Source organism: Anomaloglossus baeobatrachus, chromosome 6, assembly GCF_048569485.1.
Source record: "Anomaloglossus baeobatrachus isolate aAnoBae1 chromosome 6, aAnoBae1.hap1, whole genome shotgun sequence".
Classification (NCBI taxonomy): Eukaryota; Metazoa; Chordata; class Amphibia; order Anura; family Aromobatidae; genus Anomaloglossus; species Anomaloglossus baeobatrachus.
In genome coordinates, this window is record NC_134358.1 from 373,881,586 (window position 1) to 373,899,446 (window position 17,861).

A 17,861-nucleotide genomic window follows, 5' to 3' on the forward strand; every position below is an offset into this window, starting at 1 on the left:
GCCACCGCGGATCCAGATCCAAGCAGCCCGGCTGCTGACGTGGGGGTGGCACATTTGTCTTGCAAAACGCTCTCAAATCAAGTTACTCCTAATCCAAGGTTCCACTGTATATCTAGATCAAGGGTCTCAAACTCGGCTGGGTGTATGGGCCACACAGAGGAAAAAAAAATAATTTGGGGGCCGCACTCTTTGCAGGACTAAGTGACATTTTTATTGATACCATATATATATATATTTTTTTTTACACATCTTTGGATCACTGATTTTGAACATTTTTCACTTGTTTATTATAATAAATGTGCACATTCTTTGTTTAAATATCTAAAAAAAAAAATTGATGGTAAAAAAAAAATGTCATGCCTTATTTTGAGGTTTTGTTTTTACATTTCATCCATTTCGTGTAACTAATAGTGTTACAATTAGCACCATATAGAAATTTTTGCCAGTAGATTTTAGTAATGTTCCCCATCTTGTTGTAGCGTGCCCATCCTTGTCCCCTTGTAGTATTGTGCCCCATCCTAGTCCCCATCCTACAGTAATGTGCTCATCCTTGTCCCCATCCTATGGTAAATCAAATCAAATCAAATCTTTATTTTTTATATAGCGCTAACATATTCCGCAGCGCTTTACATACATCAGGAACACTGTCCCCACAATCTAAAGTCCCTATCTGTATGTCTTTGGAGTGCCCCATCCTTGTCCCCATCCTATAGTAATGTCCCCAGCCTTGTTCCCATCTTATCGCAATGTACCCATCCTGTAGTAATGTGCTCATCCTTGTCCCCATCCTATAGTAATGTCCCCAGCCTTGTCCCCATCTTATCGTAATGTGCCCATTCTGTAGTAATGTGTTTATCCTTGTCCCCATCTTATAGTAATGTTCCCCATCCTTGTCCCCTTGTAGCAATCTCCCTATCCTGTAGTACTGTCCCCATCCTATAGTTGTCCCATTCTATAGTAATGTGCCCATCCTACAGTAGTGTCCCCATCCTATAGTAATGTGCTACCTTGTGCCCATCCTATAGTAAAGTCCCCATCCTATAGTAGCGTGCCCACCTTGTGCCTATCCTATAGTAATGTGTCTATCCTATAGTAATGTCCCCAGCCTTATCCCTATCCTATAGTAATGTTTCCCATCCTTGTCCCGTTGTAGTAATGTCCCTATCCTGTAGTACTGTGCCCATCCTAGTCCCCATCCTATATTATTGTGCCAACCTTGTCCCCAACCTACAGTATTGTGCCAACCTTGTCCCCATCCTATAGTAATGTCCCCATCCTATAGTAATGTGCCCACCTTGTCCCCATCCTATAGTAATGTCCCCATCCTATAGTAATGTGCCAACCTTGTCCCCATCCTATAGTAATGTCCCCATCCTATAGTAATGTGCCCACCTTGTCCCCATCCTATAGTAATGTCCCCAGCCTTCTCCCCATCCTGTAGTAATGTCCCCTTTCCATAGTAATGTATCCACCTTGTCCCCATCCTGTAGTAATGTCCCCATTCCATAGTAATGTGCCCACCTTGTCCCCATCCTATAGTAATGTCCCCAGCCTTGTCCCCATTCTATAGTAATGTCCCCATCCAATAGTATTGTAATGTCCCCATCCTTTAGCAATATCCCCATCCTATAGTCATGTGTCCACCTTGTCCCTATCCTATAGTAATGTACCCACCTTGTCCTTAGTCTATAATAATGTGGCTATCAATCAATGGCTGAAACATTACAGTGGCTGTGATTGGCTGAGTGGCGTTCGTCAACCAATCAAAGCCTCTGTAGGTCCGGGGAGAAGACACCACACCTCCTGAGGTCAGGCAGAGGTCCCCTCCTCCCTGAATCTAAGGTAATTGCAAAGCGATCGCAGCCACCGTACTGGGTACGTCATGGGTCCTTAAGTACCAGGGAGCCATGACGTACCCAGGACATCATAGGTCGCTAAGGGGTTAATGTGCTGTCCTTCACATACACACACACACAAAAAAACACCATTCTTCCCACCTATCCTGCGTTCCCTCGGCTGCCTCATCTCTGCTTCTTGCTGTCTGCTGGCCCGTGCCCTCGTTGACTATTGTGGCCGGTGCAGGGGCCACAGCTCCTGTCAGCAATTTATGTCAGATGATTGTTTTGCCGGCGCTGCGCGCGCAGAGTCGGACTCTCTGTGCTCAACTTTTCCAATGCAGCCGTAGCCGTCCGCCAATCAAAGGTAAGCAGCTGAGGTCAGGCAGGTTCCATTGGTGGAATAGTTGTGCACAGAGCGCTTGACTCTGAGCGCGCAGCGTCGGCAAAACATTCAGCTGACATAAAGCGCAGACAGTGGCTGCAGCCCCTGCACCACTGTCTGCGCTGGGGCTGCAGCGCAGACAAACATGATAACATAGAATAACAGACATACGAGTGGATGGGCACCTAGGGAATAGTGACCACAATATAATACAATTCCACTTGTCCTTCAGTAAGGTGCCTTGGAGGGGGGTTACAAAAACGCTGAATTTCAGAAAAGCAAAGTTTGATCAGCTTAGAGAAGACCTTCGCCAAATTGATTGGGACAATGTCCTCAAAAATGGGAGCACATAAAATAAATGTGAAATTTTTAAATCGGTATTAAACACCCACTGCGAGCGAGCCATACCATACGGAAATAAAAGGGCTAGGAACAGGAGAAAACCAATGTGGCTAAATAAGGATGTAAAAGGGGCAATGAATAATAAGAAAAAGGCATTTAAAAAGCTAAAACAAGAAGGCAGCGAAGAAGCATTAAAAAGATATAGAGAAAAAAATAAAATGTGTAAAAAACAAATACATTTAGCAAAAGTAGAAACTGAGAGACTCATTGCTAAGGAAAGCAAAACAAATCCCAAACTATTCTTTAATTATATAAACAGAAAAAAGATTAAAATTGATGGTGTTGGCCCTTTAAAGAACAATGAGGGTAAAATCATAGAAAGCGATGTGGGAAAAGCAAATGTTTTAAATACTTTTTTCTCAACTGTGTTCACACAGGAAAAGCATATGCCACGGGAAATGCAGAGTGATAATGTAAACGCTTCATTAAGTATGACCTGCCTAACCCAGGAAGAAGTGCAGAACCGACTTAGTAACATTAAAATTGACAAATCACCGGGCCCTGATGGCATTCACCCTCGGGTATTAAGGGAGTTAAGTAATGTGATAGACAGGCCTCTATTCCTTATATTTAGAGACTCTATAGAAACTGGGTCTGTTCCACTGGATTGGCGGCTAGCAAATGTGGTACCAATATTCAAAAAAGGGTGTAAAAGCGAACCTGGAAACTATAGGCCGGTAAGCTTAACATCTGTTGTGGGTAAAATGTTTGAAGGGTTTTTAAGGGACACTATTATGGAATGTCTCAATGTTAATAATTGTTTAACTCCATACCAACATGGATTTATGAAGGATCACTCCTGTCAAACTAACCTGATCAGCTTCTATGAGGATGTAAGCTCTCACGTGGACCGAGGAGAATCATTGGATGTCATTTATCTCGACTTCGGTAAAGCATTTGACACTGTCCCACATAAAAGACTAATAAGTAAAATGAGAAAGCTTGGGCTCGGGGAAAATGTGTGTAGATGGGTAGGTAGCTGGCTTAGTGATAGAAAACAAAGAGTGGTTATTAATGGTGCATACTCAGATTGGGTCAGGGTTACTAGTGGGGTGCCACAGGGGTCTGTATTGGGCCCCCTACTATTTAATATATTTATTAATGATCTGGTGGATGGTTTACAGAATAAAATATCAGTATTTGCAGATGATACAAAACTATGTAAGGTAGATAACACAAAGGAGGACAGTTTGCAACTACAGATAGATTTGAGTAAATTGGAGAATTGGGCTGAAAAATGGCAAATGAGGTTTAACACAGATAAGTGTAAGGTTATGCACATGGGAAGGAGAAACAGATGCTACGATTACTTACTAAATGGGAAACTGCTGGGGAAATCAGACATGGAAAAAGACTTAGGCATCTTAGTCAATAAGAAGCTAACATGGAGTGCCCAGTGTCAGGCAGCAGCCACCAAAGCAAATAGGGTGATGGGATGCATTAGAAGAGGTCTGGGGTCACGAGATGAAAACATCATTCTCCCTCTGTACAAATCACTCGTCAGACCACACTTGGAGTATTGTGTGCGATTTTGGGCGCCGGTGCTCAAGAAAGACATTACTGAACTTGAAAGGGTTCAGAGGCGGGCTACTAAAATAATAAATGGAGTGGGTGCATTACAATACACGGAAAGGTTATCAAAATTAGGTCTATTTACTCTAGAAAAGAGAAGACTTAGGGGAGACCTAATAAACATGTACAAATATATCAGAGGGCCATATAGAGATCTCTCCCATGATCTGTTTGTACCAAGGACTATGACAAGAACAAGGGGGCATTCTCTTCGATTGGAGGAAAGAAAATTCGTACATCAGCATAGAAGAGGGTTCTTCATGGTAAGAGCAGTGAGGCTCTGGAACTCTCTTCCTGAGGAAGTGGTGATGGCCAACTCACTGAATGAATTTAAGAGAGGAATGGATGCTTTTCTTGATAGCAAAAGTATAGAAGGTTATAAATAGCATAACCTTACAGGTAGATAGAAGAGCGACCAAGATTATTAGAGGAATGGGTGGGCTGCAACACCAAGACAGGTTATTAAACTTGGGGTTATTTAGTTTGGAAAAACAAAGGCTTAGGGGGGATCTAATCACAATGTATAAACATATGAGGGGACAGTACAGAGACCTTTCCAAAGATCTCTTTACACCTAGGCCTATGACTGGAACACGGGAGCATCCGCTATGTCTTGAGGAAAGAAGGTTTAATCTCAATCACAGACGAGGATTCTTTACTGTATGAGCAGTGAGACTATGGAACTCTCTGCCGCATGATGTTGTAATGAGTGATTCACTACTAACATTTAAGCAGAGCCTGGATGCCTTTCTTGAAAAATATAATATTACCAGTTATGTATATTAGATTTTATGACAGGGTGTTGATCCAGGGAACTAGTCTGATTGCCGTATGTGGAGTCAGGAAGGAATTTTTTTCCCCATTGGAGCTTATTTGATACATTGGGTTTTTTTTGCCTTCCTCTGGATCAACATGTTAGGCTACGGGTTGAACTAGATGGATTTAGAGTCTCCCTTCAACCTTAAAAACTATGAAACTATGAAACTATGAATAACTATAGTGTATACTTTTCAAGTAAGCATTTAGCAATTACCTTTGTAATTTGGATCTGAATCACTTGACCTAATAATTGTTGTTCCTCGACTCACGACACCTCTCCCACCTGCAGACCCTTCGTGTAGAAGATCTGGATGTAACTCAGATAACCCCATTATGTACAGATCATGTACTGATTCTGTGCTTTCCGTATTATCATGAATCATTTTTGGTAAGTCACTGGTTGGAAGCAAATCTTCTGGAACTTGCTTTTCTGAAGATGATGATGTTGGGTAAATTTTACTTGTAATCTGTGAAGTTGGGACTTTTGTAGATATTCCGTTGTGGAGCAGGTTTTCACTAAGTGCACTTGGAGCTCCTAGGCTTTCTTTTAATCGACAAAATGGAACTGTAAAAAATGTTTACTTTTTATTACATGCAGCTTATTTATATTAAACTTTATGTGCATTACATTATACATGTGCAATTGTATAAACATTTATATTTTATTCTATCTCGCCTCTTCGTCTTATTTCTTCTCATATTTGTTTCCTTTCTCAATATCGCCATAATGTCTTACATTATTCCTTTTGTTTACTTAGTTATTTCATAAATATTCAATGAGTGTGATTGGAACATATAACACGACATGGTTTTTCTGGTTTCTGAAAAGTAAGGTTGTTAAAACTAAAACCAATGTTATTACAATAAGCAATCACTATCTGACATCATGTTTTGCAGGTGACCTTATTTCTTGCACGGTATAAGCAGTTAGGGGTTGAAAGCTCATCATACCTTCTGGTGTGCTGCTTTCTGTTGCATTAATCCAGTATAGATTCCATTGATATAATATGTCATATATATCACTGCAGTTAGCACAAACAGCCTTCAGTGAAAACTGTTCATTCCAATTAATTGAAAACCCTCTACATTCAATACATGTCATTTCAACAGACCTAAAAGAAAAATGTTTTATGACAATCCATCTCATGAAAATCTTACTAAAAGAACATTTTATATATCACTGCAACATGTAGTACCAGCTAAGTATGATATATGTAATAAGTTTTCATATGTATCAAAGGTGATCAGCAAATAAATGAATTTTCTATAACATGAAGAATAAAGAAAAAGGGAAAGGGGAGCCAGCACAATCTGAGAGTGGCATGCATCATATAAAAAGTGCCAATTCCCAGATTTATTCCAACTGTACTGTACCAGGCCCAAGTATGGTGCTTAATTAGCATTGCCTGTGGAAAAAGGGTGAGGCAGCTGAATGTGAACAGCCACCGACAGGAGGAATATATTGCAAACCAAGGTCAGGCGTGCATGGCATGGTGGTAGTCAGCCATCAGACCAATGTAGCATAACTACAACCAAACAGAGAAAGGGGAGCCAGCACGATCTGAGAGTGCCATGCATCATATAAAAGTGCAAATTCACTGATTTATTCCAACTGTACTATAATACAAAATGAGATGTTTGGCAAATAATTGATCAATTTTTTGAGCCACCCCTGCCATGTCACGGCACATCTCAATAGGGGGGCCCTACTCTATATTATGTATTATATGTGCCATGCAGCCTCCTAGATAAATTAAAAGCAGAACCATATTGGAGCACACATACCTGTAACCTGTATATAGCCGCTTCCATGTCACAAAAAGAGGCAACTGCAGATAAAAGGCAGCCCAGCTCCCAGCATGTGTAGCAGATGCCACACACACCAGGACAATGTCAGAACTGATATTCATAGTGCCAGACCAGCAACCATAAATAAAGGCAGACCAGGCCCAAGTATGTGATATTGTCCTAGTGTGTGTGGCATATGCTACACACACTGCGACCTGGGCTGATCTTTTATCGACAGTTGCCTCTTTTTGCGTCATGGAAGTGGTTACATATAGGTTACAGGTATGTTTGCTTCAATATGGTTCTGCTTTTAATTATTTTTTTTATCTAGGAGGCCGCATGGCACATGAAATACATAATGTAGAGTAGGACCCCCCTATTGAGATTTGCCATGAAGTGGCAGGGGTGGCTCAAAGAATTGATCAATTATTTGCTAAAAATCTCATTTTGTATTATTGTACAGTTGGAATAAATTTGTGAATTTGCACTTTTATATTATGCATGCCACTCGCTGGCCCCCCTTTCTCAACATATGACGAATGAAGAATGGTGGGTTTTTCCCCTGGACAATGACTATGCCATAGTGTGACTACTAGAAATCCTGTTTTTTAATAGTTGTTAAAAAGCAGCAATAGTACCTAGTACCTGGAATAGAGAAATTGGGGCTAGCTTGTGCACTGAAGGCTAGAGATGAGTGGACCCATTGAAGTTACATTCGGCGGGTTCAGCTGGACTTTCGATACAGTTCAGTTTGGGACCCAGACTTGACCTGAACACCAATGGAAGTCACTGATTGGGCAGTTAGGGACTCCTCCCACATACAACCAGCCATACACATATCACTTCCGAGAAAGAAACGTCAGTATTTTTAATTAGTTTTTTTGTACATACTACATCTGATAGCATTGTTTTTAGCACCAGTAGGAGCCATTTAAACAACGCAACTGGCTCACACTGGGTCAAGCACCAAGTGTACTGGAGCACACCGATGCTCACTCGAGTAGTTAGTAAACATAAACTCTGAACTCGAACACTGTGTTTGCTAAAAAAAAGTTTGTTTAAAAGAACTGAGAGTCCTCAGTAGTTGATACCTTTTAATGGCTAACTGAAAAGATGGTAATAATAGCAAGCTTTCGGGACTACTCAGGTCTCTTCATCAGGCATGGTATAACACAAAATCTGAAGAGTCACATATTTATACACAACAGGACATAGAATAGTGCAGTAAAAAAAAAAAGAAAACAAGTTATGTGAAGCAGAACTATCACTATGGCAAGGGGGCAAACTGTTGTAACCATAAATATTGCTGCAGTTCAGTGTGAAAGTTTTATTGTCCTCTGATTCGGGTGTCTAGTCTGGGCTGTGATGTCCCCAGATGATCTGAGGAACACATTTCTTAATTGATGTAAAAACCCAATAAAGTGGAACTTGCTGTGCTTTCTAGGGGACTCTCCTTTTGTCCTACTAAAGCTCTAGACAAAACTGAACTCTGCAGCAACATGGAAGATTACTTCAGGAGACTACGCCTGAGGGAATATTTTAACAATGCAGATGATTTGGAATCCACCCAGACTGAAGGAAGATGGATCTTGACAACCAGGAAAAGATCAGATTTGACACCTGCACCTGGACGCAACCCTCATTTGGATAACTATATAGACACTTTTAGACATTTGGTAAAATCCACTATCCTAGACACACACAGGAGGCAACTATCCAACATCAGTGCCCAGGAGAGAAGGGCCATAAAATCTTTGAAAACCAACAAAGAAATCATCATTAAACCTACAGACAATGGGGGTGCAATAGTCAAGATGAACAAATCAGAGTACATGAAGGAAGCACACAGACAACTGATGGACACACACTACTATAAAAAATTGGAGTCTGACCCTACACAGGACTATTACAAGGAACTTAACAAGTTGGCCTCTTGTCTGCCTGACATATCCATAACAACTGATGAACTGATACCAGTGAGTCCAAGAATAGGCACATTCTACATGCTTCCCAAAATTCACAAATCTGGAAATCCAGGAAGACCCATCATTTCATGTGTAGGCACCATCACCGAACAAGTCTCTGGATGAGTAGAGGGTATCCTTAAACCCTTGGTAAGGGATACAACCAGCTACATCCAGGACACTACTGACCTACTGAAAAAAAACTATCAGCAATAGGTCCTCTACCAGAGGGAACTATCCTTGCTACAATGGATGTGGAATCCTTGTACTCAAATATTCCACACCAGGATGGATTAAATGCTTGCAAAATTTTCCTGGAAAATACAGGAATCGATACCGATTCTGTGGTGAAACTTACAAAATTCATCCTCACCCATAATTACATTTGACAATAACATATATCTACAGGAGACTGGGACTGCAATGGGAAGCAAAATGGCACCAGAATATGCAAATCATTTCATGGCCAAGCTTGAGAGTGACTTTTTATCCTCTTGTCCTATTAGGCCTCTGACCTACTACCGTTACATGATATTTTAATCATCTGGACAGAGTCTGAGGAACAGCTGAAGACCTTCCATGAACACTTTAATCAGTTTCATCCCACCATCAACCTAACACTCAACTACTCCTGCACTGAAATCAACTTTTTTGACACCATCATTAAACTACGGAACAATGAAATAGAGACATCCCTGTACAAGAAGCCAAAAGACCGTCCAACATACCTGAAATTGGACAGTTTTCATCCAAAACACATAAAAAACTCTATAGTGTACAGTCAGGCCATCAGGTACAATCGGATATGTTCCAATACTATAGATAGAGACAATCACCTTGAGGGCCTCAGAAAGACCTTTCTGAATCAAGGCTATCACCCAGGAACAATTGAAAACCAGATTGCAAGAGCCACCAGAATATCAAGAAACCATCTCCTACATTATAAAGCTAAAGAAGAAAACAACCGGGTACCTCTTGTAATCACCTACAATCCAAATCTGGATGTGTTAAGAGCACGCAAACTACAACCATTACTGCAAAAAGATGCCCAATTAAAATCTATTTTTCCAGACCCCCCACTTCTGTGTTTTAGGCAGCCCCCGAATCTAAGAAGCATCATTGTCAGAAGCTCCCTATCCTCTCCAAACAACAACAGGAACATTTCCCTGCAACCAGAAAAAATGTAAGACTTGTCCATTTATATTGACAACTGACAAGCTAAAGATTCCCAGAGCACATCAGGACTACAAGATCACAGGTACCTTCATCTGCACCACAACTAATGTGGTGTACTTGATTATATGTACCAAATGTCCAACTGGGGGTCTGTATGTAGGGGAGACAGGACAACAGCTCAGGACAAGGATGATGAATTCTCACCGCCACACAATTAGAGAAAAAGGATGGATCTACCTGTGGCCAAACATTTTTGTAACCCAGACCACAGCATCATTGACATGAAATTGCTGGCATTGAAAGGAAATCCCAAAGAGACAGGAGAGTCTGGGAATACAAACTTATGATGACCTTTGAGACATTCGGAGCACGAATGAATGTGTCACATGGATTCATGTCTTTTTACATCAATTAAGAAATGTGTTCCTCAGATCCTCTGGGGGCATCACAGCCCGGACCAGACACCCCAATCAGAGGACAATAAAACTTTTACACTGAACTGCAGCAATATTTATGGCTACAACAGTTTGCCCCCTTGCCATAGTAATAGTTCTGCTTCACATAACTTGTTTGTTTTTTGTTTTTTTTGGTTGTTTTTTTACTGCACTATTCTATGTCCTGTTGTGTATAAATATGTGACGCTTCAGATTTTGTGTTATACCATGCCTGATGAAGAGACCTGAGTAGTCTCGAAAGCTTGCTATTATTACCATCTTTTCAGTTAGCCATTAAAAGGTATCAACTACTGAGGACTCTCAGTTCTTTTGAACAAACTTTTTCTTATCTCTACTGGCTAACACGGTACAAAGATATATTTTACCTGTGTTTGGTAAGAACATTTAACTTTCCTGTTCGAGTTTGCTCATCTCTACTGAAGGCTTTTACCACTACTAGGATATTAATCACCTATTGTAACGCCTGGTCCCACCAGACCCCGGGGGGGGAGCTCTCCCTCACAGCTGCCCAGTCCCAGCATGGCTCCCACGTGCACTCCTGCTCCCACTCCCAGGCCTGCTGCAGTCTCTTCCTCACACAGAATTGCTGTAAGTGACTCTAGGCTGCGCGCGAGGCCACGCCCCCTTTTTTAAAGTGGTATGCCCCATTTTCTGGAAGTGACCTCAGAGGTCACCTGTTGCCTAGTGGGTATTTAGGTTCGCCTCCCCCGGCAGCAGGCGCCCGAGCAACGCCTCTATTAGTGCATTGCCAGTGTCCAGATCCGTTTGTGCTATTATTTGATATCCGTGCATTTGATACCTGGTTCTAATCCTGTGTCTCACCGTAGTGCCATCTATACCATTCCGGCTGTGGACGTCACCACTTATACCTACCGTGGACGTCACCGTGCCATACCTGCCGTGGACACTATCTATACATACCCACAGTGGACGTCACCGGCCATACCCGCAGTGGACGTCACCGCTCATACCGACAGTGGACGTCACCGTGCCCTACCTGCCGTGGAGATTATCTGTACCGTACCTGCTGTGGACGTCACCTGCTGTGAACATCTTCGGTGCCGTTTCCGTGTTCTGCCTGCTGTGGACGTCACAACCTTGCTACACCTGGCCCTACAGAGACTCCTACTACCGGTTCCTGGCTGCCGTGCATTTAGGCCTTCTGGGGAGGCGCCGCACAGTCCCTGTATAGGGGTTCGCTGCTGGTCGCCTTCTCGGGGGAGTCCGGTGCACGGTCCAGTGGGTCCACCTCCGAACGCTCGCCGCTCCTCGGTGAGCATAACAGTTTGCTCGGGCCATGGACTCTGCCGGGATCAAGGTTAACCCGCTGACTGACCTGCAACAGGAACTCTCCCGCCAACGCGAGACCCAAGCAAGATTAGTGGCTCACATGAAGTCTGTGGAATCCCGTCTGGCATCCATGCAAACTTCCGGATCCTCTGACGGCTCCCAATTAATTGAACTACAGAAGGAACATGTCCCGCCAACATGAGGCCCAGACATGGCGTCTGTGGATTCTTGTCTATACACCCTGCAGAATCCGGCCTCCTCAACAACCCCCGACTCAGCGGGATTATCGACATGCATGTCTCCTTCCCGCCTGGCCTCCCCACCCATGTATGGAGGGGATTCCCGTTTGTGTCGCGGTTTCTTAAACCAGTGCTCCCTGCACTTTGAGCTGTCGCCGCTGCAGCGAGCGACTGATCGCTCAAAAATCGCATTTATCATGTCTCATCTGACTGGTCAGGCTCTGGCTTGGATGAATCCGCTCTGGGAGAGGAATGACCCGACCGTTCAAGTCCTGTCTGTCTTTCTGACCACCTTCCGTAAGGTGTTCGATGAGCCAGGCCGTCTCTCGTCTACTGCCTCTTCGCTTATGAGAATCCACCAGGGGAATCTCACCGTGGGACAGTATGCAATCAAATTCCGCACTCTGTCCTCCGAACTCAAGTGGAACAATGACGCCTTGGTAGCTGCCTTCTGGGAAGGGTTATCCGGTAAAATCAAGGATGAACTGGCCGGCCGGGATGTACCTACCACCCTGGAAGAGCTGATCTCTCTGGCTACTCGTATTGATCTCCGCTTCCAAGAGCGTGCCAGAGAAGTCACCCGGGCGAGAAAAATCCCGCGCCTTGCGCCCACCTTCCAAAGGCCGATGTCACCTCCCCCCACCCGGCCTACTGCTCCACATCAGCCCATGGAGGTCGATCGCGTCAGTGAGTCCAGACTGCGATAGAGGAATCGGAGAATGGCAGGAAAGTGCTTCTACTGCGGAAGTGCCAAACATCTGATTCAAGACTGTCCAGTAAAGCCGGGAAACTACAGAGCCTAGGGTCTATCGGAGAGGCCACCCTAGGTCATGCCAAGTCCTCTCCTTTTCTCCATGTACCTGTATCCCTGTCCTGTGGTTCCATCCGGTTGTCAGAGCATGCGTTCCTGGATTCAGGCTCCGCCGGGAACTTTATCCAACAATCCGTGGTGGACCTACACCAGATTCCTGTCCGATGTCTTGCTACCCCCATCAGTCTTTCTTCCGTGGATGGAAAACCGCTATCCGAACCCATCCGGTACATCACGGAGAACTGTACTATGCAAGTGGGGTTACTACACTCTGAAACCATCGCCTTCCACGTACTCCCTGGCATGACGCATGCCCTACTACTGGGAATACCCTGGCTTCGGTCGCACAAGCCAGTACTGGACTGGGATTCTGGAGACATCCTGCAATGGGGTGTGTCTTGCCACAGCAACTGCCTGAAACCAGTGCATCCTCCGCACTGACCCGTTGAACCGCTCACCCTTCCCGGGTTACCCCCTGCCTATTGGGCCTATGCCGATGTCTTTGACAAAAAGGAGACTGAGACGTTGCCGCCACACAGACCCTACGATTGTCCCATCGACCTGCTCCCCGGGACAACCCCTCCGCGTGGGCGCATCTACCCTCTGTCCCGAGAAGAGACCCAAGCCATGTCTGACTACATAAAGGAGAATCTAGCACGAGGCTTCATCCAAAAAATCCTCCTCTCCTGCCGGAGCGGGCTTCTTCTTTGTGGGGAAAAAGGACGGGGGTCTACGGCCATGCATTGACTACCGCGGATTGAATAAGATCACGGTGAAGAACAGATACCCGCTACCCCTGATACCGGAACTGTTTGACCGCTTTCAAGGTGCCAAGATCTTCTCCAAATTAGATCTCCGGGGTGCGTACAATCTGGTCCGCATTCGGTCGGGGGACGAATGGAAGACTGCGTTCAACACTCGGGATGGGCACTATGAATATCGAGTGATGCCCTTCGGGCTCAGTAACACTCCGGCGGTCTTCCAGGAGTTCGTGAACGACGTCTTCCGTGATCTTCTATACACCTGTGTAGTCGTGTATTTGGACGACATCCTTATCTTCTCTCCGGACTTGCATACCCATCGAAGACATGTCCGTCTTGTCCTGCGGAGATTGAGAGAGAATCGCCTTTACGCCAAACTCGAGAAATGCCTGTTTGAGCAGACCTCGCTACCCTTCCTTGGCCACATAGTCTCTGATAACGGCCTGAAGATGGACCCCGATAAGGTATCAGCTGTACTGAATTGGTCCCGTCCGGAAGGGTTGAAGGCTATCCAGCGATTCCTGGGATTCGCCAACTATTACCGGCAATTCATTCCACACTTCTCGTCTCTGGTGCGTCCCATAACCTCTCTCACTCGCAAAGGGGAAAACCCAAAGAAATGGACCCTGGAAGCTGAAGAATCGTTCCTGTCCCTTAAACGAGCCTTCGCTTCTGCTCCAGCCTTACACAGACCCGACACGAACAAGCCGTTTATCCTTGAGGTAGATGCCTCCTCATCCGGAGCCGGTGCGGTTCTTACACAGAAAACGTCAGAGGGTAAGACAGTAACCTGTGGCTTCTTTTCTAAGGCTTCCTCCACAGCAGAACGAAACTACTCAATCGGAGACCGTGAGTTGCTGGCAATCAAGCTGGCCCTGGAAGAATGGCGATACCTGCTGGAAGGGTCATTGCATCCAGTTACCATCTATACTGACCACAAGAATCTGGCATATCTCCAGACAGCCCACAGGCTAAACCCCCGACAGGCCCGATGGTCATTATTCTTCACCAGCTTTGATTTTGTTCTGCATTTCCGTCCAGCCGAGAAGAACCTGAAGGCCGATGCGCTGTCTCGATCATTCCTGTTAGAGGATCAGGAAGATGAACCTCGGCACATCATTGAACCTTCCAAGCTAATGGCGGCACCAGTTGACATGCACCACCTTCCTCCCGGTAAGACGTTTGTTGCTGAGGTCGATAGAGAATGTGTACTCCGGTGGGGACACTCTTCCCGAATAGCAGGTCACGTGGGTCAAAAGAAATCTCTGCAATTGATATCCCAATATTACTGGTGGCCAGGGCTACATCGAGACGTCCAGGACTTTTGTTCATCCTGTTCCTCCTGTGCCTGGAACAAGGTCCCGAAGACTCTTCCGGCGGGCCCTTTGCTTCCTTTACCCGTACCATCCGCTCCATGGCAACATATCGGCATGGATTTCATCACGGACCTGCCAAAATCGTCTGTCTGCACAGTCATCTGGGTGGTGGTGGACCGGTTCTCCAAGATGGCCCACTTCACACCACTCTCCGGGCTACCGTCTGCTCCGGTTCTTGCTGAATTATTCATTCAACATATCTTCCGGCTTCACGGCTTGCCTCTCAATATCGTGTCCGACAGAGGGGTCCAGTTCACCGCTCGGTTTTGGAGAGCAGTCTTCAAGATGATGGATGTGGAATTGAACTTTTCTTCTGCCTACCACCCTCAGTCCAATGGGCAAGTGGAGCGCATTAACCAAGTCCTGACTAACTATCTCCGCCACTTCGTGGACGAACACCACTGCAACTGGGTCAAACTGCTTCCATGGGCCGAGTTCTCCTATAACAACCATGAAAGTGAGTCCTCTGCTAAATCTCCGTTGCAGGTGGTGTATGGACAGCGACCCAAAGTGCCGTGCCCTGTGACATGTTCCTCAGGCAACCCTGCAGCTGATGACCTCATGAGGTCCTTCTCCGCCGTCTGGGCTGAGACCAAGTCGACTCTGGAATGGTTCTCTGTCCGCATGAAGAAACACGCTGACAAGAACCGTCTGGATGTTCCTTTCTTTCAACCCGGAGATAAAGTCTGGCTCTCGTCTAAGTATGTCTGCCTGAAACAGCCGTCTTACAAGCTGGGTTCCCGCTTCATTGGTCCCTTTGAAGTGCTCCGACGGATCAATGAGGTGTCCTACAAGTTGAAGCTGCCGTCGACACTTCGCATCCCGAACTCCTTCCATGTGTCCCTCCTCAAGCCGGTGGTCCTGAGCCGTTTCCACAGTGATCCTGGGGCTTTGCCTCCTCCTGTTGGTGATGATGACGTCTATGAGGTAAAAGCCATCCTTGCGGCTAAGGAGGTCCAAGGTAAAACCTACTATCTGGTAGACTGGAAGGGGTTCGGTCCTGAGGAGAGGACGTGGGTACCTGTGGAGGACGTGGATGCTCCTCGTCTCCTCCGGAGCTTCCTGAGGAGGAGGGGGCTTCAGGGGGGGGTACTGTAATGCCTGGTCCCACCAGACCCCGGGGGGGGAGCTCTCCCTCACATCTGCCCAGTCCCAGCATGGCTCCCACATGCACTCCTGCTCCCACTCCCAGGCCTGCTGCAGTCTCTTCCTCACACAGAATTGCTGTAAGTGACTCTAGGCTGCGCGCGAGGCCATGCCCCCTTTTTTAAAGTGGTATGTCCCATTTTCTGGAAGTGACCTCAGAGGTCACCTGTTGCCTAGTGGGTATTTAGGTTCGTCTCCCCCGGCAGCAGGCGCCCGAGCAACGCCTCTATTAGTGCATTGCCAGTGTCCAGATCCGTTTGTGCTATTATTTGATATCCGTGCATTTGATACCTGGTTCTAATCCTGTGTCTCACCGTAGTGCCATCTATACCATTCCGGCTGTGGACGTCACCACTTATACCTACCGTAGACGTCACCGTCCCATACCTGCCGTGGACACTATCTATACACACCCGCAGTGGACGTCACCGGCCATACCCGCAGTGGACGTCACCCCTGATACCGACAGTGGACGTCACCGTGCCCTACCTGCCGTGGACATTATCTGTACCGTACCTGCTGTGGACGTCACCTGCTGTGAACATCTTTCCGTGTTCTGCCGGCTGTGGACGTCACAACCTTGCTACACCTGGCCCTACAGAGACTCCTACTACCGGTTCCTGGCTGCTGTGCATTTAGGCCTTCTGGGGAGGCGCCGCACAGTCCCTGTATAGGGGTTCGCTGCTGGTCGCCTTCTCGGGGGAGTCCGGTGCACGGTCCAGTGGGTCCACCTCCGGACGCTCGCCGCTCCTCGGTGAGCGTAACACCTATCCCATTAGATTCAGTTGGTTAAATATCAGCCCTATATGAAAGATAGATAATGTTTTTAATTCTTAGGGCCGCTTTACACGCTACGACATCGCTAGCATTTGATGGCGATGTTGAGCGCGATAGCACCCGCCCCCGTCGTACAGCCGATATATGGTGATCGCTGCCGTAGCGAACATTATCACTACGGCAGCGTCACACGCACATACCTGCTCTGCGACATCGCTGTGACTGCCGAACATTCCCTCCCTCAAGGGGGAGGTGCGTTCGGCATCACCATGACATCACCACGACATCACCGCAATGTCACTAAGCGGCCGGCCAATAGAAGCAAAGGGGCAGAGATGAGCGGGACGTACATCCCGCCCACCTCCTTCCTTTCTCATTGCCGGCGGACGCAGGTAAGGTGAGGTTCCTCGTTCCTGCGGTGTCACACATAGCGATGTGTGCTGCCGTAGGAACGACGAACAACATCGTACCTGCAGCTGCAACGATAATTGGGAATGGACCCCCATGTCACCGATTAGTGATTTTGAACATTTTTGCAACGATTCAAAATCGCTCATAGGTGTCACACGCAACGACATCGCTAACGCGGCCGGATGTGCGTCACAAATTCCGTGACCCCAATGACATCGCTTTAGCGATGTCGTAGCGTGTAAAGCGACCCTTATGCAATCCAGAGAAAGAACATATATGACAATTCGGGCCACAGTGTCAGACTTTTGTCTGACAAAACTGATTGCAAAGACTCAAATAAATAGACAGCAACAAACAATGTGAAAGGGAAAAAGCCCTAAAGTACATGGCCAGAACTCAAACCCCGTGGGTGGGTGGAGGCCGGCATGACTTTAGTTGGGGGGTAGGTGACCCAGAGGAGGTGGGGACCAAGGGACTGTTGGGGTATATGAGGGGCGGAGGGACCTCTTTGACCTGCGTTTCCCTGGGGATTGTCTTCCCAACCATTCCGCCCCTCGTGCTTACTGTGTCGTCAATGGACGGTTTTTGGGAGCAGCTGCAGGTGGAGGCCCGCCTCCATCCTTCCGGGTTGCTGGACGGTCATTTCAGGGTCAT

The 17,861-nt window shown here is 46.2% G+C and overlaps 1 protein-coding gene across 1 annotated transcript in view; it reads right to left on the reverse strand.

Annotated features, from left to right (window-relative positions):
- PKD1L1 (polycystin 1 like 1, transient receptor potential channel interacting) overlaps positions 1-17,861 on the reverse strand; it is an 884,746-nt gene that overhangs the window by 430,159 nt on the left and 436,726 nt on the right. The window contains exons 23-24 of the mRNA XM_075316120.1: positions 5,965-6,125; positions 5,228-5,578 (exon numbers count right to left, since the gene is read on the reverse strand). Of these exons, the coding sequence (XP_075172235.1) occupies positions 5,228-5,578; positions 5,965-6,125 (512 nt within the window). The remainder of the gene's footprint in view (positions 1-5,227; positions 5,579-5,964; positions 6,126-17,861) is intronic.